General features: G+C 41.5%; 1 protein-coding gene, 4 long non-coding RNA genes and 1 pseudogene across 11 annotated transcripts in view; 5 read left to right on the forward strand and 1 right to left on the reverse strand.

Annotated features, from left to right (window-relative positions):
- The window catches only part of APPBP2 (amyloid beta precursor protein binding protein 2), a 115568-nt gene that overhangs the window by 61330 nt on the left and 33227 nt on the right, over positions 1-21011 (reverse strand). For 3 of the 7 annotated variants that reach the window (XM_077969510.1, XM_077969511.1, XM_077969513.1), the window contains exon 1: positions 19191-19580. The exons of 1 other annotated variant lie outside the window; for it this stretch is intronic. In XM_077969510.1, the coding sequence (XP_077825636.1) occupies positions 19191-19204 (14 nt within the window). In that variant the 5' untranslated portion in view covers positions 19205-19580. 7 annotated transcript variants of the gene reach the window in all.
- LOC144335489 (uncharacterized) lies at positions 131-3064 on the forward strand. The gene is made up of 3 exons (XR_013406371.1): positions 131-306; positions 747-1334; positions 2306-3064. It is a non-coding gene; the product is annotated as an uncharacterized LOC144335489 (long non-coding RNA).
- Positions 6891-7393, forward strand: LOC106994079 (splicing factor 3B subunit 6 pseudogene; annotated as a pseudogene).
- On the forward strand, positions 11445-13587 carry LOC144335465 (uncharacterized). Its single transcript, XR_013406347.1, has 2 exons — positions 11445-12223; positions 12837-13587. It is a non-coding gene; the product is annotated as an uncharacterized LOC144335465 (long non-coding RNA).
- On the forward strand, positions 14758-19580 carry LOC144335461 (uncharacterized). The gene is made up of 2 exons (XR_013406343.1): positions 14758-16272; positions 16876-19580. It is a non-coding gene; the product is annotated as an uncharacterized LOC144335461 (long non-coding RNA).
- On the forward strand, positions 19760-20537 carry LOC144335477 (uncharacterized). Its single transcript, XR_013406359.1, has 2 exons — positions 19760-19897; positions 20411-20537. It is a non-coding gene; the product is annotated as an uncharacterized LOC144335477 (long non-coding RNA).

Here is a 21011-nt window from a genome sequence, read left to right on the forward strand (position 1 = left end):
CGGCCTTCCAAAGTGCTGGGATTACAGGTATGAGTTTCTCTAGTTAATAAAATAGGATCACATTTAAATTGTGGGGCAAGGGTAATTTGTTTCAACTCATCCTTACCAAGTTTATCTAAAAAATGCAAAGTAATTTTTTTTTGAGACGGAGTTTCGCTCTTGTTGCCCAGGCTAGAGTACAGTGGCATGAACTTGACTCACTGCAACCTCCATCTCCCAGGTTCAAGTGATTCCCTTGCTTCAGCCTCTGGAGTAGCTGGGATTACAGGTGCCCGCCACCACACCCAGCTAATTTTTGTATTTTTAGTAGAGACGGGGTTTCACCATGTTGGCCAGGCAGGTGATCCACCTGCCTCGGCCTCCGAATGTGCTGAGATTACAGGTGTCTGCCACTGTGCCAGGCCTGAAATTAATACATTTTTATGAATTAAAGGGGTTTTTGGATACCAATCCAGAATAAAAATAGCTTCTAATCATACAGAGATCTTTTATGTGTCAGGCACTGTTCTCAGTGCTTTTCATAAATTATTCATTCTATCCTTTTACAGACAAGGAAACTGAGGCATTCACAGTTAAATAACCTTCTCAAAAATCACAAAATTAGGATAGGGCAAAGCAGGAATCTGACCCAGGCAGTTTGTCTCTATATCCATGTTCTTAACAACTTACCCTACATTGCCTCTTGAAGATAATATAAAAGGAAATTTTTTAAAGTATTAAATGGACAATTTAAAATATTTTTATAGAAATGATAGAAGATTTAAAGGTTAATCCCCTCATAGATTCATACATCTTATGAAACAGAGCTTAGAAAAGAGGAAACTGATGCTTTGTGTTCCGGTAATGATTCTCATATAAGATTTTTAAAACTTATTTTAGTTCATTACAGTGTTTATATTATGTACCCATAGCATAATGAAGCTATTAAAGGGCTATATCAATTACTTTTCTAGAAGTAGGCAAATTGTCTCCCACCAGAGATAAAAACAGACAATAAAAATACAATTAAAACAATATTATACAGGTATGAAGACAGACCAACCAACAGAACAAAATGCAATGTTCAGAAACAGACCTTAGTGTATATAAAAATTAACGTATGACAAAAGCATTTTAAGACCACTGAGGAAAGAAAAAAATTGCTTAATAAAGAGTTCATAAAAATGGGTAAACAAAGATGCCTACCTAATAAAATGTAACAAAAATGAATTCCAGATTTATCAAAATTTTAAATGGAATAAATTATATCAGAGCCTTATTAAAAGCTACCTGCTAACATTGCCTTGCTAAGCACTACATCACGGGTAAAATTCAAGATCAGCCTGGCCAACATGGTGAAACCTTGACTGTATCAAAAAAATAAAAACTGGCCCGGCATGGCTGCGTGTCCCAGCTACCTGGGAAATTAAGGCACAATAATTGCTCGAAGTCAGGAGGCAGAGGTTGCAATGAGCTGATATTGTGCACTGCACTCTAGCCTGGGTGACACCAAGACTCTGTCTCAAAACCAACCAACCAACCAAAAAACACCTATGGTCTAAGAAAACCTGAAGGCACATAATTGCATGCACACACTCACATATACCAATGAAACCTGTGCATCTCATTCATGTTTGGAACTCTCTCAGAGACTCTTTAAATAGCCAAAAACTTCAGAAATGAAAAGGGGTTGTTATCAAGGAAAAATGACCATGCTAAATGAAGTGAACAAGTTCCTGAAAAGTGTAATAAAATTCCACCTTCGCTTCTGAATTGTATATCTACATTATATATGCATCATATAAGAACCTGAAATAATACAATGCTTATATATATGTATAGGATTTATATCTCAAATATTTCACCTAGATTACTGTAAAAGTTTGATAGAATTAGTCTCTCCACTACCACTTGTCTCCCTCAAAATCACTGTCCACACAGTAGCCAGAATCGTAAAAAAAAAAAGAAAGAAAAAGAAAAACTCGTATCATGCCATTCTCTTGTTTAAAACCTTTATTTAAATGGCACCCTCACTGTAGAACAAAATCCAAAATCTGTAATGTTACCTCTGAGCTCCTAAAAGCCACGTGACCCCTGCTTTTTTTTTTTTCGAGATGGAGTTTCGCTCTTGTCACCCAGGCTGGAGTGCAGTGGTGCCATCTCGGCTCACTACCTCTGCCTCCCAGGTTCAAGCAATTCTCACGCCTCAGTCTCTCGAGTGGCTGGGATTACAGGCACCCACCACCACGCCCAGCTAATTTCTGTATTTTTAGTAGAAATGGGGTTTCACCATATTGGCCAGGCTGGTCTCGAACTCCTGACCTAGGTGATCCACCTGTCTCGGCCTCCCAAAGTGCTGGGATAACAGGTGTGAGCCACCATGCCTGGCCTTTTTTACTTTTTCTTTTTTTCTCCCTGGGAGACAGTCTGGCCTCTGTCTCACAAGCTGGAGGGCAGTGGCATGATCATGGCTCACTAGAGCCTCAATCTCCTTCCTGGGCTCAAGCAATCCGCCCACCTCAGCCCCAGATAGTAGCTGGTACTACAGGCATGCACAACCATGCCTGGCTAATTTTCCTATTTTTTGTAGAGACTGGGTCACACTATGTTGCCTAGCCTGGTCTATGAACTCGGGCTCAAGTGATACTCCCACCGAGGCCTCCCACAGTGCTGGGAAACAGGCACGAGCCACTGCCTCCGGCCTTGATGCCTGCCTATATTTCTGACCTCATTGTTGTTTCTCCCTGTCTCCTACATTCCTGCCACCTTAGGTTTCTTTTGGCTCATAATTTTTGCACACATATGCTACTACCTCTACATGAAGCACTGGTAACATGATTCTTTGCCTAGTTAGTTTATAATTCATCCAAATCCTCTCAACTACTATGTCACTTCCTCAGAGATCTTCCCCTGACTCGGCAATCTAAATTGTGTCCTGTTAAACTTTCTCATGACACACTGTTTTTTTTACCTCCATGGTAACACCAAGACATGCATGCATTCACTTAAACAGTCATTTGTTAAATATATTATTCCATCACACTCTACATTCTATGAGGTGACCATAGTTACCACTATATTCTCAATACCTAGCACAGTGCCTAGTACAAGATATACATTCAATATTTTCTTTTTAAAAAAAAATATTTTGGGCCAGGTGCGGTGGCTCACGACTGTAATCCCAGCACTTTGGGAGGCCAAGGTGGGTGGATCACGAGGTCAAGAGATTGAGACTATCCTGGCCAACATAGTGAAACCCCATCTCTAGTAAAAATACAAAAATTAGGCCGGGCGCGGTGGCTCACGCCTGTAATCCCAGCACTTTTGGGAGGCCGAGGCGGGTGGATCATAAGGTCAGGAGTTCGAGACGAACCCGGCCAGCATGGTAAAACCCATCTCTACTAAAAATACAAAAATTGGCCAGGCGTGGTGGTGCGTGCCTGTAGTCCCTGCTATCAGGAGGCTGAGGCAGGAGAACTGCTTGAACCTGGGAGGCGGAGGTTGTAGTGAGCCGAGATTGCACCACTGCACTCCAGCCTGGGCAACAACAGTGAAACTCTGTCTCAAAAAACAACAAAAACAAAGAAATCATCTGATGTCTAGATTTGCTTCCAAATGCCACATGAAAGGGGAAAGTGAATGGGAGAACAGATTCAGTAACAAGACTGGCCAAGAATTGGTAACTGTTAAAGCTAGGTGACAGACAGGAATCCATTATTCTATTCTATTTTTGTACGTATTTAATTTTTTTAAAAAAGAAAGTCTTACAAATGTATCCTTTACCTCTAACATAAAAGACTATGTTTCATTTAACAAACATGAGTTATTGTCACTTACATGATTCATTTATTACTATCCTCTGATCTCAAAACTCATCTGAAGGCTGGCATGGTGGCTCACACCTGTAATCCCAGCAATTTGGCATGCAGAGACGAGAGGATTGCTTGAGACCAGGAGTTTGAGATCAGCCTGGGCAATGTAGCGAGACCCCTGTCTCCACAAAAAATAAAAAATTAGCCAGACATGGTAGTACATACCTGTAGTCCCAACTAATTGGGTGGCTGAGATGGAAGGATCACTTGAGCCCTGAAGGTCGAGGCGGCAGTGAGTCATGACTGTACCACTGCACTCCAGCCTGGACAACACAGCAAAATCCTGTCTCAAAAACAAATAATTTTAAAAAGTAAAAAACTCATCTGCGGTTGGGCGTGGTGACTCACACCTGTAATCCCAGCACTCTTGGAGGCCAAGGTGGGAGGATTGCTTGAGACCAGCAGTTTGAGGACAGCCTGGACAACGTAGGGAGACCCCCATTGCCACAAAAAATTTTTAAAATTAGCCAAGTGTGACGGCGTGTGCCCCAGGTACTTGGGAGGCTGAGGCAGGAGGACTGCCTCAGCCTGGGAGGTTGAGGTTGCAGTGAGCCATAACTGCTCCACTACACCAGAGTCTGGGCAACAAAGTGAGATTCTGTTTCTGTGGGGAAAAAAATTCATCTGAAATGTACTCTGAAAAAAATTATATTAGAATATTGATATTCCTTTTCTTTGTACTTTATACCTTACAATTAAGGTCTTTTATCTGTTGTTGCTTCTTTAAAGTGTTATTTCAGAGAATATTCAAATAAAAGGGCAACCCTTTACTAAAACTTAAATATACTGTCCGTTTATGATGATGATGTCACTAGGTCAATCATCCATGAAACAAGAAATCAGGAGTTTTTTCCCCCAATGGTTAAAATAACGAACTTATGTGTATTTACCGAGATGCTCCAACTCTATAGCTCACTTTCTAAGTCAATGGCATAATTTTCAAAATAGTATGACTGTGTTAGTGGTAGGAGATGTTACCATAGCACAAATGGAAATTCAAAACAAAAATCTAGTTAGATGTAAAGCCTAGCCGGCGATAGATAACCAGTCATACATAACACAATATATACCAACAATCTCTATATTTGGGATAAGTTTCTCAGCTTCTCTTCTTGAAGCTTCACTACCAATATGTGGTGAAAATCAAAAGTGTTTCCATGAGGCAGAAGGAGAGGGCAGTATGGCTATAAGAAAACACTTTCTGCTGGGCACAGTGACTCACACCTGTAATCCCAGCACTTTGGGAGGCTAAAGTGGGCTGATCACGACGTCAGGAGATCAAGACTATCTGGAAAACATGGTGAAACCCCATCTCTGCTAAAAATACAAAAATTAGCTGGGAGTGGTGGTGCATGCCTGTAATCCCAGCTACAAGGGAGGCTGAGGCAGGAGAAATGCTTGAACTAGGGAGTCAGAGGTTGTGGTGAGCCAAGATCGCGTCACTGCATTCCAGCCTGGTGACAGATTAAGACTCCATCTCAAAAAAAAAAAAAAAACACTTTCTGTCTCTATAAGAAAACTCATTCTGTATTCTAGATAAGGAACTGTAAAACATTTGTTTCCTCTGATTTCAGTATTTAAAAACATTAGTTTTTAAAAACATTAGAAAATGTAGGGAATTTCATAAAGAATTGCTCAATGTTACCATCTACAGAGGAAAATCACTGTCAACATAATGGCACACTTCTTTTCAGTCCTCCTTTTCTTATTGATTTGCAAGAGTTTTGAACATGCTTAATAAACTTTAATCCTCTATTATATAACAGATATATTTTTTCTCACTACACATTTTTAACTTTTTTAACTTGGTTCTAAGAACTGTTCTGGGGATTCTGATTAAGTTCACACTGAATATACAGATTCTGGGAAAAGTTACATCTTTAAAACCCCAAATCTTCCAATCTAGGAACAAAATATTGTCTCTTCTACATTTATTGAAGACTTCTGGGTGTCTTTTTACTCCTTGAGGTGTTTTATTATTATTATTATTATTATTATTATTATTTTGAGATGGAGTCTCACTCTGCCGCCCAGGCTGGAATGCAGTGGCCCAATATCGGCTCACTGCAAGCCCGGCCTCCCGGGTTCAAGCCATTCTCCTGCCTCAGCCTCCCAAGTAGCTAGGACTACAGGCGTCCACCACCACGCCCAGCTAATTTTTTGTATTTTTAGTAGAGACGGGGTTTCACCATGTTAGCCAGGATGGTCCTGATGTCCCGACCTCGTGATCTGCCCGCCTCGGCCTCCCAAAGAGGTGTTTTATTATTTTGAGTCAGATATAATCCTTCCTATATTGCACATAGAAAAACTGAATTTTTAATTATAAACATGTAATCAACCCCTTTACCGAATTATCTTACTGTTATACTTTTTCAGTTGACTTTGCTGGCTTTTTACTAATTTTAACTGTACAGGTTAGCACCTCAAGAATGTTGAATAGGGCCGGGTGCGGTGGCTCACGCCTGTAATCCCAGCACTTTGGGAGGCTGAGGCGGGCAGATCATGAAGTCAGGAGTTCGAGACTAGCCTGGCCAACATAGTGAAATTCCCGTCTCTACTAAAAATACAAAAAATAGTCAGGTGTGATGGCACGCGCCTGTAGTCCCAGCTACTCAGTAGGCTGAGGCAGGAGAATAGTCTGAACCCAGGAGGTGGAGGTTGCAGTGAGCCAAGACTGCACCATTACACTCCAGCCTGGGCAACAGAGTGAGATGTCATCTTAAAAAAAAAAAAAAAAAAAAAAGAAAAGAAAAGAAAAAAAAGAATGAAATGCTGAATATGTAGTATACAGTGTCAGAAATAAGTCTGAAAGTCTTCACTTAAAAGCCCAGGGAGTCGATTCGAAATGGAACGCTACACGGATGTGTCTTGGCATAAGACAGTGCTATTCTGAGGGTGCTGTAACAGCTTCCAGCAGTGCTTGGGTGTTGATATCCTGCCCCTGACACTATGCAGCACCTGAAGCCCAGTGAGCTTGGAAGCTATCCAGAAGAATTTCAGTATTTGCTACAGTAACCTCATCAGTCTGCCAAGACAGCAATGCAAGCGGCCAAGAGGGTAAGCATTCGACTTCCACCTGAAGTAAATCGGATATTGTACGTAAGAAATTTACCACACAAAATCACAGTTGAATCAATGTATATTTGGGAAATATGGACCTATTCATCAAATCAGAGTAGGGAACACACCTGAAACTAGAGGAACAGCTTATGTGGTCTATGAATACATCTTTGTTGCCGAGAATGCTTGTGATCACCTACCAAGATTCAATTTTTGTGACAGATAACTTGCGGTTTTGTACTACAATGCCAACAGGGCAGTTCAGAAGATGGACACGAAGGAGGAGGAACAGCTGAAGCTTCTCACGGAGAAATATGGTATCAAGATAGATGCACCAAAAGAAACGTTGTTTTCCACATTTTTATTTTGAGGCTGGGCGCGGTGGCTCACACCCGTAATCCCAGCACTTTGGGAGGCCAAGGCAGGTGGATCACCTGAGGTCAGGAGTTTGAGACCAGCCTAACATGGTGAAACCCCGTTTCTACTAAAAATACAAAAAATTAGCTGGGCATGGTGGCGGGCACCTGTAATCCCAGCTACTCAGGAGGCTGAGGCAGAAGAATCACTTGAACCTGGGAAACGGAAGTTGCAGATGCCACTGCACTCCAGTTTGGGCAAAAAGAGTGAAATTCCGTCTCAAAAAAAAAAAAAAAAAATAGAGCATATATGTACAAAGTAAAAAGCAACTGCGATCCTACCCCTTGAGTAAACACCATTAAACTTTTGTTGTGTTCCCCTATATTCTTCTTTCAATGCAAATGCATAAATATACATGTTTTCCCCATATTTTAAAAAAAAAACAAAAAAAACAAAACACAGGCATGGTGGCTCACGCCTATAATTCCAACACTTTGGAAGGCTGTGGCAGGAAGATCACTTGAACCCAGGAGTTCAACACCAGCCTGAACAACGTGGCAAAACCTCATCTCTACAAAAAATACAAAAATTAGCTGAGCATGCAGTAAACACCTGTAAGTCCCAGCTACTAGGGAGGACCACTTGAGCCTAGGAGGTAGAGGTTGTATTGAGTGGTGACTGCACCACTGCATTCCAGCCTGGATAACAGAACAAGACCCTATCTTAAAACAAACAAACAAAAAACCCACAATGGTGGCTAGGCAAAGTGGCTCATACCTATAATGCCAGCACTTTAGGAAGCCACAGCAGGAAGACCGCCTAACGCTGGGAATTCAAGACCAGCCTGGGCAACAGAGCCAGACCCCACTTCTACCAAAAAAACAGAAACAAAACACACACATAAGATGATTCTATTCACGCTACTTTGTAACAAACTTTTTATTCTCCCTACTTGCTCTATGTTCTGGCATCTCTAGTATATATAGAATACTCATTATTTATAAATGCACTGTGATATTCCATTCCTGATTAGTATAAAGTTGTTTTCAATTTTTGCCATCATAAACAATGCTATTTATGAACAAACACTGAATATCCTTTAATAGGATTTTCCACACATTCAACAAGTATTCCTGGAGGAAAAATTCTTTAAATGGTATTGTTGGTTAAAGGGTATGAGTGATTTGAATTTTTAAAGCATGACAATCTGATAGGTGAAGGCTGATGTTACTTTAAAACTTCTTTTTTTTTCTCTTTTGAGACAGGGTCTCACTCTGTAGCCCAGGCTGGGGTGCAGCCGTGCAATCCCAGCTCATTGCAACCGCCACCTCCCAGGTTCAAGTGATTCTTCTGCCTTAGCCTCCCGAGTAGCTGGGATTACAGGCACCCGTCACCACGCCCAGCTAAGTTTTGTATTTTTAGTAGAGACGGGGTTTCACCATGCTGTCCAGGCTGGTGTCAAATTCCTGACCTCAAGTAATCCACCCACCTCAGCCTCCCAAAGTGCTGGGATTATGGGCATGAGCCACCACACCCAGCCTATTTTTAAAATTTTAAATCAAAGTACAACATGCATACAGAATAGTGCACAACTCATATTTTACATGTGAAGCTGGATAAATTTTCACTTGTAACCAGCATCCAGATAATAAAAAAGTATAACCAGAATCTCAGAAGCCTCCCCTCATATCTGTCCCTGTATCATCACTACTGTCCAAGGATAGTGTCTACTTCCAACAACTAAATTTTGCCTGTTTTGAACTTCATATAAATGGGATCATGTATTATACACCCAGTTTCCAAACTGCAACAAGGTACCCTGACGCACTGCAAGATATTCTTAATTTGAGAGAAACAACATTCAACATCTGCATTGCACTATCCCAAATACTAGATTGCTACACTACATTGCTTTCAATGACATCTTTATGAAGCTGTGTTTTCAGTGGTTGCTGTGATAAAAAGAGTAATATGAAAAAGTCAATATGGAACATCAGATGAAGCTGGGCGCGGTGGCTCACGCCTGTAATCCCAGCACTTTGGGAAGCCAAGGCAGGCGGATCACTTGAGGTCAGGAGTTTGAGACCAGTCTGGCCAACATAGTGAAACCTGTTCCTACCAAAAATATAAAAAATTAGCTAGGTGTGGTGGCACGCACCTGTAATCCAAGCTACTGGGGAGGCTGAGGCAGAACTGCTTGAACTCAGAAGGCAAAGGCGCAAGTGAGCAGAGATCATGCCACTGTACTCCAGGCTCAGCGAAAAAGTGAGACTCCATCTCAAAAAAAAAAAAAAAAAAAAAGATGAGAGTGGTGGTATCCAATCTGATTCCAAGGTTTGAGATGCTGTACAGTGCCCAACACACAAACATCCCATTAGTTAAGGCGGTTGTCTAAGAATGAAAGTTTTTTTCTTCAATTTTTGTGCATTTTAAAAAACAGATCTTAAGTTGTTAGGACATAAATAATATGAAGTTATTTGGATCTAACTACTTAATAAACAGAACTGTCAGGTATTTCTTTTGGCCTGGGGTTGCCATGAACCATAAAGGGAAAAAGTTTAGGAACCTCTGGTACACATTCCTGTGACTGGTTTATTTCACTTAGTATCATCTGCAAGATTCATTCATATTATTATTTAAAGTAGTTGTTGTTCATTTTCATTGTGTAATATTCAACTATATGATTATCCCACTCTTTATTAATATTCTTCTATTGATGGGTATTTGACAGTTTCCACCTTTGGGCTATTATGAATAGCAGTGCTATGAACATCCATAAGTGCATATATCTTGAAGTAGCACTACTGGGTTACAGTGCATGTTTATGTTCAGTTTTAGTACATAATGCTACTTTTCCAAAATGGCATATCAACTTACATTCCCATTAACAACGTATGAGAGTTTTTTATTTCTCCATATCCTTCCTAACATTTTCACTGAGTCACTGTGATGGGTGTACAGTAAAACAGTACTTCTCTGAAGACAAAATGAGGTTGAGTTGCTTTCTAAATGTTTGGCCTTTTGAGTATTTTCTTTTGGGATGCTATTCAAATTCTCTTCAAACAAACAAACAAAAAACTGAGTATTTTTCTCTGAGTTTTTTTTTTTTTTTTTTTTTTTTTTTGCAACACAGTCTTGCTGTGTCGCCCAGCCTGGAGTGCAATGGCACGATCTCAGCTCGCTGCAACCTCCATCTCCCGGGTTCAAGCAATTCTCCTGCCTCAGACTCCCAAGTAGCTGGGATTACAAGTGCCTGTCACTATGCCTGGCTAATTTTTTTATTTTTAGTGGAGATGGGGTTTCATGATGTTGGCCAGGCTGGTCTCGAACTCCTGACCTCAGGTGATCCACCTGCCTCAGCCTCTCAAAGTGCTGGGATTACAGGCATGAACCACTGCGCCCAGCCTTTTCTCTGCTATTAATGTATAGTTCTTTAGTGTACAAGGAGTCCTTTGTCAGATACAGGTACTGCAAATATCTTCTCCCACCCTGTGGCTTGACTCTTCACTTGCTTAATGATATCTTTTGATGAGGTGTTCTTGCTCTTAATATAGCACCAATTTATCACACTTCCTTTATATTTAACCACTTTGAGATCCAAATTAATCTTTGCTGACATGAAACTTTTTTTCTAAAACACTTTTTTCACATTTAGATCAGCAATTTATCTGTAAATGACTTTTGTGTGTGGTGTGAGGTAAAGTCAAGATACTTTCTTCCCTGATACAGAAATTAATTAACCAATACCATTGATTTGACTTTCCTTTTCCTATCATAGTGCCATGTCACTTTTATCATAATATGGGTTATAGTATATGTGCCAGTCTGTTTCTGGACTGTTCATTTTGGTCCACTGGTCTATTTGCAATACCATATTACCTTAATTGTTATAGCTAGGTAACAATTAAGTTTAATTCCTCCAGATTTTCTTTCACCATCATCATGATTACCTTGCATCTGGCTTCATCTTGCATTTGAATTTGTATTTCAGTTGAGTATCCTTTAATGTTCACTGGCCATTCATATTTCCTCTTCTGTAAGCTGGTTTTTGGGACATGAATTAGTTGCCTTAGTTGCCTTTTTCAAACTGATTAGTATTAGATCTTTCTGTATTAGAAAACATGCCCTTCATCTGTCAAATGCTGTCATTTGCATAGTGTTTTTTTAAAGTGTGCTTACAATTTTTTTTTTTTTTTTTTTGAGACAGTCTCAATCTGTCTGCAGTGCAGTAGCATGATCTTGGCTCACCGCAACCTCCGCATCCTAGGCTCAAGCAATTCTCCCAAGTAACTGGCACTACAGGTGTATGTCGCCATGCCTGGCTAATTTTTTATTGTTTTTGGTAGAGACACCATTTTGCCATGTTACCCAGGCTAGTCTTGAATTCCTAGGCTTAAGCAATCTGCCTGTCTCGGCCTCTCAAAGTGCTGGGATTACAGACATGAGCTACCATGCCCAACCTTTTTGTGTGTGTGTGTGTGAGAGACAGTGTCTCATTCCGGAAGCTGAGAGTGCAGTGTCATGATAATCACTCACTGCAGCCTCGAACCTCCCAGGCCCAAGCGATCCGCCTGAGCAGCTGGGACCACAGGCATGTGCCACCACGCCTGAATAATTTTTAATTTTTTTGTAGAGACGGGGTCTCCCTATGTTGCCCAGGCAGATCTAAAACTCTTAGGCTCAAGCCATCCTCCCACCTTGGCCTCCTAAAGTTCTCAGATTACAGGAGTGAGCCACTGCTCCTGGCTCTACTTTCTAATGCATTCCAACACAACAATTTCTTTTTTTTCCTTCTGGGTTTTGGTTTCATTCTTAGAAATGCCTTCTTCATGCCAAGATGGCATTACAGTGTTGGCAAGATAAGACAAGAGGTAAAGATAGATTTTAAAATTATTTTTACATTACTTTTTTTCCTTTGAGAGAAGTTCTCGCTGTGTTGCCCAGGCTAGTGTGCAGTGGCACAATCACAGCTCATTGAGTGGCCTCGACTTCCCAAGCTTCAAATGATCCTTCCACCTCAGCCTCCCAAGCAACTGGGACCACAGGCATGTACCACCCTGCCTGAATAATTTTTTTTTTTTTTTTTCTGGTAAAGACAGTGTCTCCCTATGTTGCCAAGGCTGGTCTCGAACTCTTGGGCTCAAGCAATCCTCCTCCTGCCTTGGTCTCCCAAAGTACTGGGATTACAGGCATGAGCCACTGCTCCTGGCCACTTATTTTTATAGTGTTTGACATTTTCATAATTTGTACATTACCTTAAAAATAATTTTTTAGGCTGGGCACAGTTACTCACACCTGTAATGCCAGCACTTTGCGGGGCTGAGGTGGGAAGACTGCCTGAGGCTAAGGTTCAAGACCAGCTTGGGCAACAAAGTGAGATACAGTCAGTCTCTACCAAAAAAAAAAAATTAAGGTGTTTTTTGTTGTTGTTATCTCCTACAGGAAGGAGAAATTTTTTTTTTTAATTAACCAGGTGTGGTAGCATGCACGGAGGATGAGGCAGGAGGATCACTTGGGGCCAGGAGTTCAAAGGCTGCAGTGAGCTATGATTATGCCATTGCACTACAGCCTGGGACACAGAGGGAGGCCTTGTGTCTTAAAAAAGAAAGAAAAACAATTTCTTTAAAGAAGACATTCTGGTCATTTCCCATTGCAAAATATTGACCCAATAATTTATTCTGACACTTTTATAATTTTAGTAGCCAAATTTAATTTTTTTTTTTTGAAACAAGGTCTCGTCCTGTCACCCAGTTTGGAGTATGCTGGTGCAATGACAGTTCACTGCAACCTCAGCCTCCTGGGCTCAAGCAATCTTCCTGCCTCAGCCTCCTGAGTAGCTGCGACTATAGGCATGCAACACTACACATGGCTAATTTTTTCTTTTTTTTAGAGATGGGATCTCACTATGTTGCCAAACTCCTGGAGTCAAGCAAAATCCTCCCACCATGGCCCCCAAAGTGCTGAGATTACAGACATGAGCCACCATGCCTGGCCATCAGTGAATTTTTTTAAATTCTCAGAAAACTGAATGTTGGTTCAGGCTGTATATAGCTATACAACTGAAATGTACAGAGAAAAATAAAAAATTAAGTCTGATCCTAAATCAAAACCTAATTAGTATGGTTTTCAGCATAGTATTTATTTTTATTTTTTTTTCTTTTCAGCATAATACTTTAATTTTTAAAAAAATCATTAAGGAGGCCGGGTGCAGTGGCTCACTCCTGTAATGCCAGCACTTTGGGAGGCCAAGATCACCCGAGTTCAGGAGTTCAAGACCAGCCTGGCCAACAAGGTAATAAAACCCCATCTCTACTAAAAATTCAAAAATTAGCTGGGCGTGATGGCAGGCACCTATAATCCCAGCTACTTGGTAGGCTGAGGCAGGAGAATCACTTGACCCCAGGAGGCAGAGGTTGCAGTGAGCTGAGACTGTGCCTATGCACTCCAGCCCAGGCAACAGAGCAAGACTGTTTCAAAAAAAAAAAAAAAAAAATCATTAAGACAGTGAAACCTATACATAGAACATACTACTGAAACACTTCACCCAGACAAAGCTTAACTCTATGGCAGACTTTGTATTTGGAAAAAACACAAAATAGACCTTCAGTAGTTAAAATAAAAAGATCATAAACTTCATTCTTTTTTTTTAGAGATGGAGTCTCACTACATTGCCCTGGCCAGTCTTGAAGTCCTGGACTCAAGAGACCCTCCCGGCTTGGCCTTCCAAACTGTTGGGATTACAGGTATGAGCTACCACGCCTGGCCATAAACTTCATTCTTTAGAATAAGAATCCAGCCCCGTCTCTATTTCCTTTCACTCTGTATAGAGTTCTAGAATTTTCTTTTAAGAGATGATTTTGCTGCCCAGGCTGGAGTGCAGTATTCACAGGCACAACCACAGCTAGCACACTACAACCTCCAACTTCTGGACTCAAACCATCTTCCTGCCTCAGATTCCTGGGTAGCTACGATGGGACTACAGGCATATATCACTCCATCTGACTTACAATTCTTTCACTTCATCTTATCAGCTTTTATACCAAAATGGTTGCACGCCCTTGGAGAGAAAACTTCAGAATCCAAGCCATTGCAATCACATGCCACGTAAAGTTTCAGTCAACAACCAACTGCAGACACAAAGGTGGCCCCATAAGATTATAATAGAGCTGAAAAGTTCCTATTACCTAGTGACACTGTAGTCCAATTACTTTATTTTTTTAACATTAATTTAGAGTAGACTAAGTATACACTGTTTATAACGTCTACAGTAGTGTACAGTGATGTCTCAGGCCTTCACATTCACTCACCACTCACTCACTGACTTACCAGAGCAACTTCCAGTCCTGAAAGTTCCATTCACAGTAAGTGCCCTATACAGGTGTACCATTTCTTAATCTTTTATACTGTATTTGTACTGTACCTTTTCTATGTTTAGATGAAGCTTGCCCAATGCACAGCCAGTGGGCCGCATGTGGCCTAGGTCAGCTTTGAGTTACTTTTTTTTTTCTTTTTGTGAAGAATGGGGTCTCACTTTATCACCCAGGGAGGCCTCGAACTCCTGTGTTCAAGCTATCCTCCCACCTCTGTCTCCCTAAGAGCTGGGATTACAGGCATGAGACACAGCACCTGGTCCCCAGAACATCTTTGAATGCAACCCAACAGAAATGCGTTAACTTTCTTAAAACATTATGAGATTTTTTTTCCTCAGCTTATCAGCTATCGTTAGTGTATTTTATGTGTGGCCCAAGACTTTTATCTTCTTCCAATGCGGCCCAGGGAAGCCAAAAGATTGGACACCCCTGGTTTAGATACACAAGTACTTACTATCGTCTTACAACTGCCTACAGTACTCAGTAAAGTAACATGCTGTACGAGTTTGTAGCCTAAAAGCAATAGGCTATCATATAACCTAGGTGTGTAGTAGATTATACCATCTAGGCTTGTATAAGTATACTCTCTGATGTTCCCACAAGCATGAAATCACCTAATGCGTTTCTCAGAACATATCCCTGTCATTAAGCAACACATGACTGTATTTTGTAGGGTTCTGATTTTTATAGAACTGTCAATTCTTTTACATATTTTTAGTCATCTTTCCTTCTCATACACCTCACTAGACATTCCCAACTTCTGTTTAGACTTTCTACATAAAAGCTACCACTCCTATCACTTACCCTCAACAAATGAACTCACCTCCTCATTCATGACAATCGTTCTTACAAACTTAACTATATTAATTACTTGTTTTGTTTTGAGATAGGCTCTCCCTCTGTTGCCCAGGCTGGAGTGCACTGGCACAATAACAGCTCACTGCAGGCTCTGACCTCCCGGTCTCAAGCAATCCTCTCACCTCAGCATCCCGAGTAGCTGGGATGACAGGCAGGCACCACCATGCCTGGATAATTTTTTCTACTTTTTGTAGAGGGACGGGGGTCTCACTTATGTTGCCTAGGCTGGTCTCGAACTCCTGCGCTCAAGCGATCCTCCTGCTTCAGCTTTCCAAAGTGTTGGAATTATGGGTGTGAGCCCTGCGCCTTTATATCTTTAATTCTTTCATTCTGATCTTAGAAGATTTCTTTCCCCAACTCCAATATAAGGATAATACCTTAATTTATGCACGGTGAAGGAGGAAAGACCAAAAACAGGCAAGACTCAACAACTCATGTTCCTGCTCAGGGATCTTGTTCCAAAACTTATTTCCCACCTCACTTGGATATTCAACCTCACTCTCTTGGTTTCTGCCATTCAGCCAACAAATATATTCTAATGTCTTCCATTCTTTAAAAAAAAAAAAAAAAAAAAATTCATATTTTACCCTTTCTATTCTCTCCCTTCCCTGCTTATGGAGCAGTCAATATTCCTACTTCCTTACTTTCTTTTTTTTTTTTTTTTTTGAGACGGAGTCTTTGCTCTGTCACCCAGGCTGGGGTGCAGTGGTGCGAACTCGGCTCACTACAAGCTCCGCCTCCTGGGTTTACGCCATTCTCCAACCTCAGCCTCCCGAGTAGCTGGGACTACAGGCGCCCGCCACCTCGCCCGGCTAGTTTTTTTTGTACTTTTAGTAGAGACGGGGTTTCACCGTGTTAGCCAGGATGGTCTCGATCTCCTGACCTTGTGATCCGCCCGTCTCGGCCTCCCAAAGTGCTGGGATTACAGGCGTGAGCCACCGCGCCCGGCCCACTTCCTTACTTTCCACTCATTTCATAACCCCATCTCCTAATGCTTTATGATTGTGCCTTTATCTGAAGCTATTACAAAAATTAACACAGTCATACTGTACTACACCAAACAAGCAGAAGAGGGAAATTTACGATTCCACAAATACTACCATTTTGGCTATGACTATGCCTACTAATGGAAATTTGAACTGCAAGAGAGGTGTAATTATGAAATTCTCCTTGGCTTTAAAGTGCAGAAAATTGGAAATCGTAAACAGTAAGCTTCCTAAAATTTTCACAAGTTGGGCAGGGGATGAGTATCTTATATTTATGTGTGCAATTATATTGCTTTAAAAAGTTTCTCCAGCCCGGGCACTATATCAAGACCTCATCTATACAAAAAATTAGCTAGGCACGGGTGGCATGCACCTGTAGTCCCAGCTACTCAGGAGGCTGAGATGGAAAGACTGCTTAAGCCCAGGGGTTCAAGGTTGCAGTAAGCTATGATCACCACTGCACTCCAGCCTGGGCAACAGAGTAAGATCCTGTCTCCACAAAAAAAGTTTCTTATATGTATATGCTAATACAGTGTTCAAAAGGAAGAAAAGCCAGGTGCAGTGGCATATGCCTGTAGTCTCAGCTAATCAGTAGACTGAGGCAGGAGGATAGCTTGAGCCCAGAAGTTCAAGACCAGACTGGGCAAAATAGCAAGACCCCATCTATTTTTTTTTATTTTAATAAAAAGAATAATTTATTCTTTTATCTCCACTGAAGACTAGAACAGAGTCCTGGGACTGACTTTCACTCTACTTCTACAGAGGCTAACAAAAAAATTAGTGTTATAATATCTTTCATTAAAATAATCCATTATCTTAAGATAGATAGCTAAGTAAAAAAGCAAGGAACTCAGAAACTAAATATCAGGTTTGAGACTTTAATTAAATTACTTAACCTTCTCACCAATAAAGCAGGGTTATACTGTACTCTACTTCACAGTTTAATTCTGAAGATTAAACAACACATAAAACTACTTAACACAGTTACAGGCACATATTTAACACTTCCCTCATCTTAGCACAATGCCATACTCCCAATAAGAAGTAAAAGTGTACCAAAAAGAAGCAATATTAAAACTGTGAACTATGTGAAACAGAAATTCTGACAAAACCACCATCTGTTCATACTAATAATCTTCAAATGAAAAGCTTCAATTAGAAGTGAAAGTTACTAAAAAACATTCAAGTATTCTGAGCGAATTCAACTAGTAAATATACTTTGATGACATTCCCAATGATTTCCTCTGAGAGATTGCATACGCGGTACAAGATTACATATGATTTAATAAAATGGACAGAGAGCACACACAAAGCTGCAGTTTCCCAGGCTGAGAAAGACACATCTAATTTGTCCTTCCTGGGGAGGAATGTATCTTAAATGAACAAAATTTCCTTAGATATACACAAAAGTAAATCAACGTATCAAAGGGATTAGGATAAAGGGAGCTTTTTCTCTAAATCCAAAATAATAATATGCATGACCTAAATGAATCTTCTCCAAATATTTAGGGGGGAAACCCCACTTTAATTGTTAGAACTGGTGCAAAGCAGCTGGATTTAATAGAAAGCAGTCCATCAACTGCTAATTCTGGAAAAAAAAAAAAAAACTTTCTAGGGGTGGAGAAAGCAGGCAATCTTCCCCATAAAACAATTGCCATAAAACACCGTACATACATAAGAACATACACATTTGTTAAAACGTCAGTTTACACTGTTCCAGCCAACTTACAGATCAAGAGGAAGTATTTAAGGTCAAAAAAATAAATTACATTCTACTTAGGAGTTATCGACGCAGATTCAAGACAAGGAGGGCTGAATAATAAATCCAGTGTTCACATTCAAATGTGGGGGAAAGAAAAAGGCAGGCTCTGAGTCCATAAAGTTCTCCACACTCTCAAAACACAACTAAGGACACTTACCCTTGAAACTCCTTGGAGAGTAGCTTGGGAGACTTTCTGTTCAGATTTTTGAGGGGGAGCGATTTAAGAATGCTGCAAGATTGCAACTTTCAAACACAGGAACACAATCTAAAGTATTTTTTTCTTTCAGTAAAGATCTCTCCCTGTCCTCTTCAAACAGTTGATCAGCACTCCCATTTTCACAAAATCCCTAATTCAACTTCAAGTACAGACCCCCTCCTCTCCCACAAAAAAACAAAGCTTTAAAGAACATGCAAATAAAACACACAGATCATTTCCAATAATCCCTAACTCCTTCCCAATTGGGAAAGGAGAAACGAAGGAACACGAAGCAAAAACACCAAAACACTCGGGTAAGGAAGGCGGCGAGATGAGAAAGTAGGAAGGGGTAGGGGGAGGAGCACGGAAAAAAGTCCAGCTGATGCTGACACTTGATGGAGAGGGTGGAAAATATCTTGAAGATACCGGCTAGAAGGAAAGGACTAGATGGGACAGGGGCGCGACAGAGGAAGTCCACGCAAAAGGCCTACCCAAGAGGGCCACTGTGTAGAAGGGAACACCAAAAGGGAACAAGACTCCTCAGGAAGATTTCAATGCCCCAAAGCTTAAGAGACGGCATGGGCAGATAGGGTGCTTCTCCATTGGCAACGCGGACACCACACCAGACGTTTCGGGAGGCAAGCCTGCTGCGAGGGGTGAGGGGTTAACTGCGGGGGTTCGCAGACGTGGAAGGGGGTGCGGCCCCCGGGGTTGCTGGAGGAGAGCAGAGAGGAGGCCCACGGCGCATACCTTGTAGTAAACATCAAACTGGATGTTCTCGGGCAAGGAGCGGATGTCTCGGCGGGAGCGGATGTAGTTGTCCACGACAGCGGAGATGGCGGTGTTATAGAGAGTCTCTGGGATCCACTCTAGTTCCACGGCCGCCATCTTCCTTCCCTCCTCCTCCGCCTCCTCCGCCTCCTCCTCCCGAAGGCCCGCACCTCCCTCCGTAGCGAACCCCTCTGCGGCCCCGGAGGATTCGGAGGGGCGGTGGCAGCCACGCGGGCGCACGGCAGGAGGCACGGCCGCCCTGCCTTCTCCGAGGGCAAACTGAGGGACGGCGGCAGCGGACGCAGGCCCGAGTAAAAAGTGGGACACAAAACAGGGGCCAGCCAGGCCAAAGCCTCACATTCCGGGTTTGAGAGGAACCCGGGTTCCGTCCCAGCGCCGATCTCTGCAGGGGCGGGGCTGCGTGTGCGGCGTCATGACGTAAAAGCACGCCGACGCGCCGGAGGGGAGGAATGCGGCAGGCGGAAAACTTAGGAAGAGCTGGATTCCTCCCACGGAGAGCGTGCTTTCCAAGCGGCCCCGGAGTGGAGTGGAGTGGAGTGGATAGGGGTAGACTTTTCACACGGGGACAAATTATTACAGGATATCTGCACCCCCCATTCCGAGTCACTCGGGCGCATCGGTTACTTCAGCAGGTTCTCTGCATCACGGACCCTTTTAAGGCTCAGGTAAAAGTTTGGATCCTCTCCCCACAAACGAGCAAAATTATCTGCACATTGAAAATTATGCATTGAGAAAATTCACATTACTGTAAAAATCCTTAGACTGCAGTTCCTAACCCAAGTTAAGAACCCGCGGTCCAGGAACTAGGGGTAACGATAGAAGAGACTTGTTTTTCTTTGTATAACCGTTTGCATGCACCGTTTTAACTTTTTGACCATGTTTCTTTATCCAAATAAAATTTCCGAAAAAAGAAAACTCCTGCCCTAGAACTTAGTAGGAAAACTAGCTTGATTATGGAATTACAAATAATAGTAAGAGAAAAAAGGCTAAGTGGTGGCCGTGATAGGACTTAATGGTGTTTCAATTCCCTTACAGTGGTGGCTTCAAGGGATTGTTGAATAATTGGGAGTACTTGTATCAACTTCTTTCCTTCCTCAGCCTGAACATCTGCTGTTTATGTAACTTAATTTCCTAAGTCTGCGATTTCAAGAATTTGATGCAACATCTTTCTGTTCTAGGAATTTAACATGGAAATTATTGGCCATAATGGTTGGTGACACTATCAAACTCATAGTCACTGTATAACGATGTGAGTCCTGAAAACAGCAATAATAAAAATGTCCTGGTGGATATTTAGAGCTAAAAGAAGTGGAAAGAGTTCTTTCAGTTTACCCTTCACCTGCTACTTCGGGGTTAAGTGATTAAATAATTCCACAAAAAAAATAAACAAACACTCTTAATCTTTTTCAGTCTATATAAATTCTTGTTCTATAATCTATGAACCTAGTAAAGCTGTGGATGGCCTCAAGATCAGATTGGCAGATTTAGCAAGTAAAAAAATACAAATGCCCAGTCACATCTTAATGTCATATAACCAACAAATGGTTTTGAAATGTAAGTATGTTCCATGCAATAGTTTTGCTCATGCCTTCGGAGTCACTCAAGTGTATTAGTTCATTCAGCAAATCCTTCATCACTAAGTAGACACTAGTGCTTTTGAAGCTCAGGATCCCTGCCCCACATAAAAGAATAATTATCTATTATCTCTGCAAATATTGCAGGGAACATATTTATACTAAAAACTTATTTGTAACCAGCCTGGGCAACATAGCAAGCCCC

The sequence above is a fragment of the Macaca mulatta genome, chromosome 16 (genome assembly GCF_049350105.2).
Source record: "Macaca mulatta isolate MMU2019108-1 chromosome 16, T2T-MMU8v2.0, whole genome shotgun sequence".
Taxonomy (NCBI): Eukaryota; Metazoa; Chordata; class Mammalia; order Primates; family Cercopithecidae; genus Macaca; species Macaca mulatta.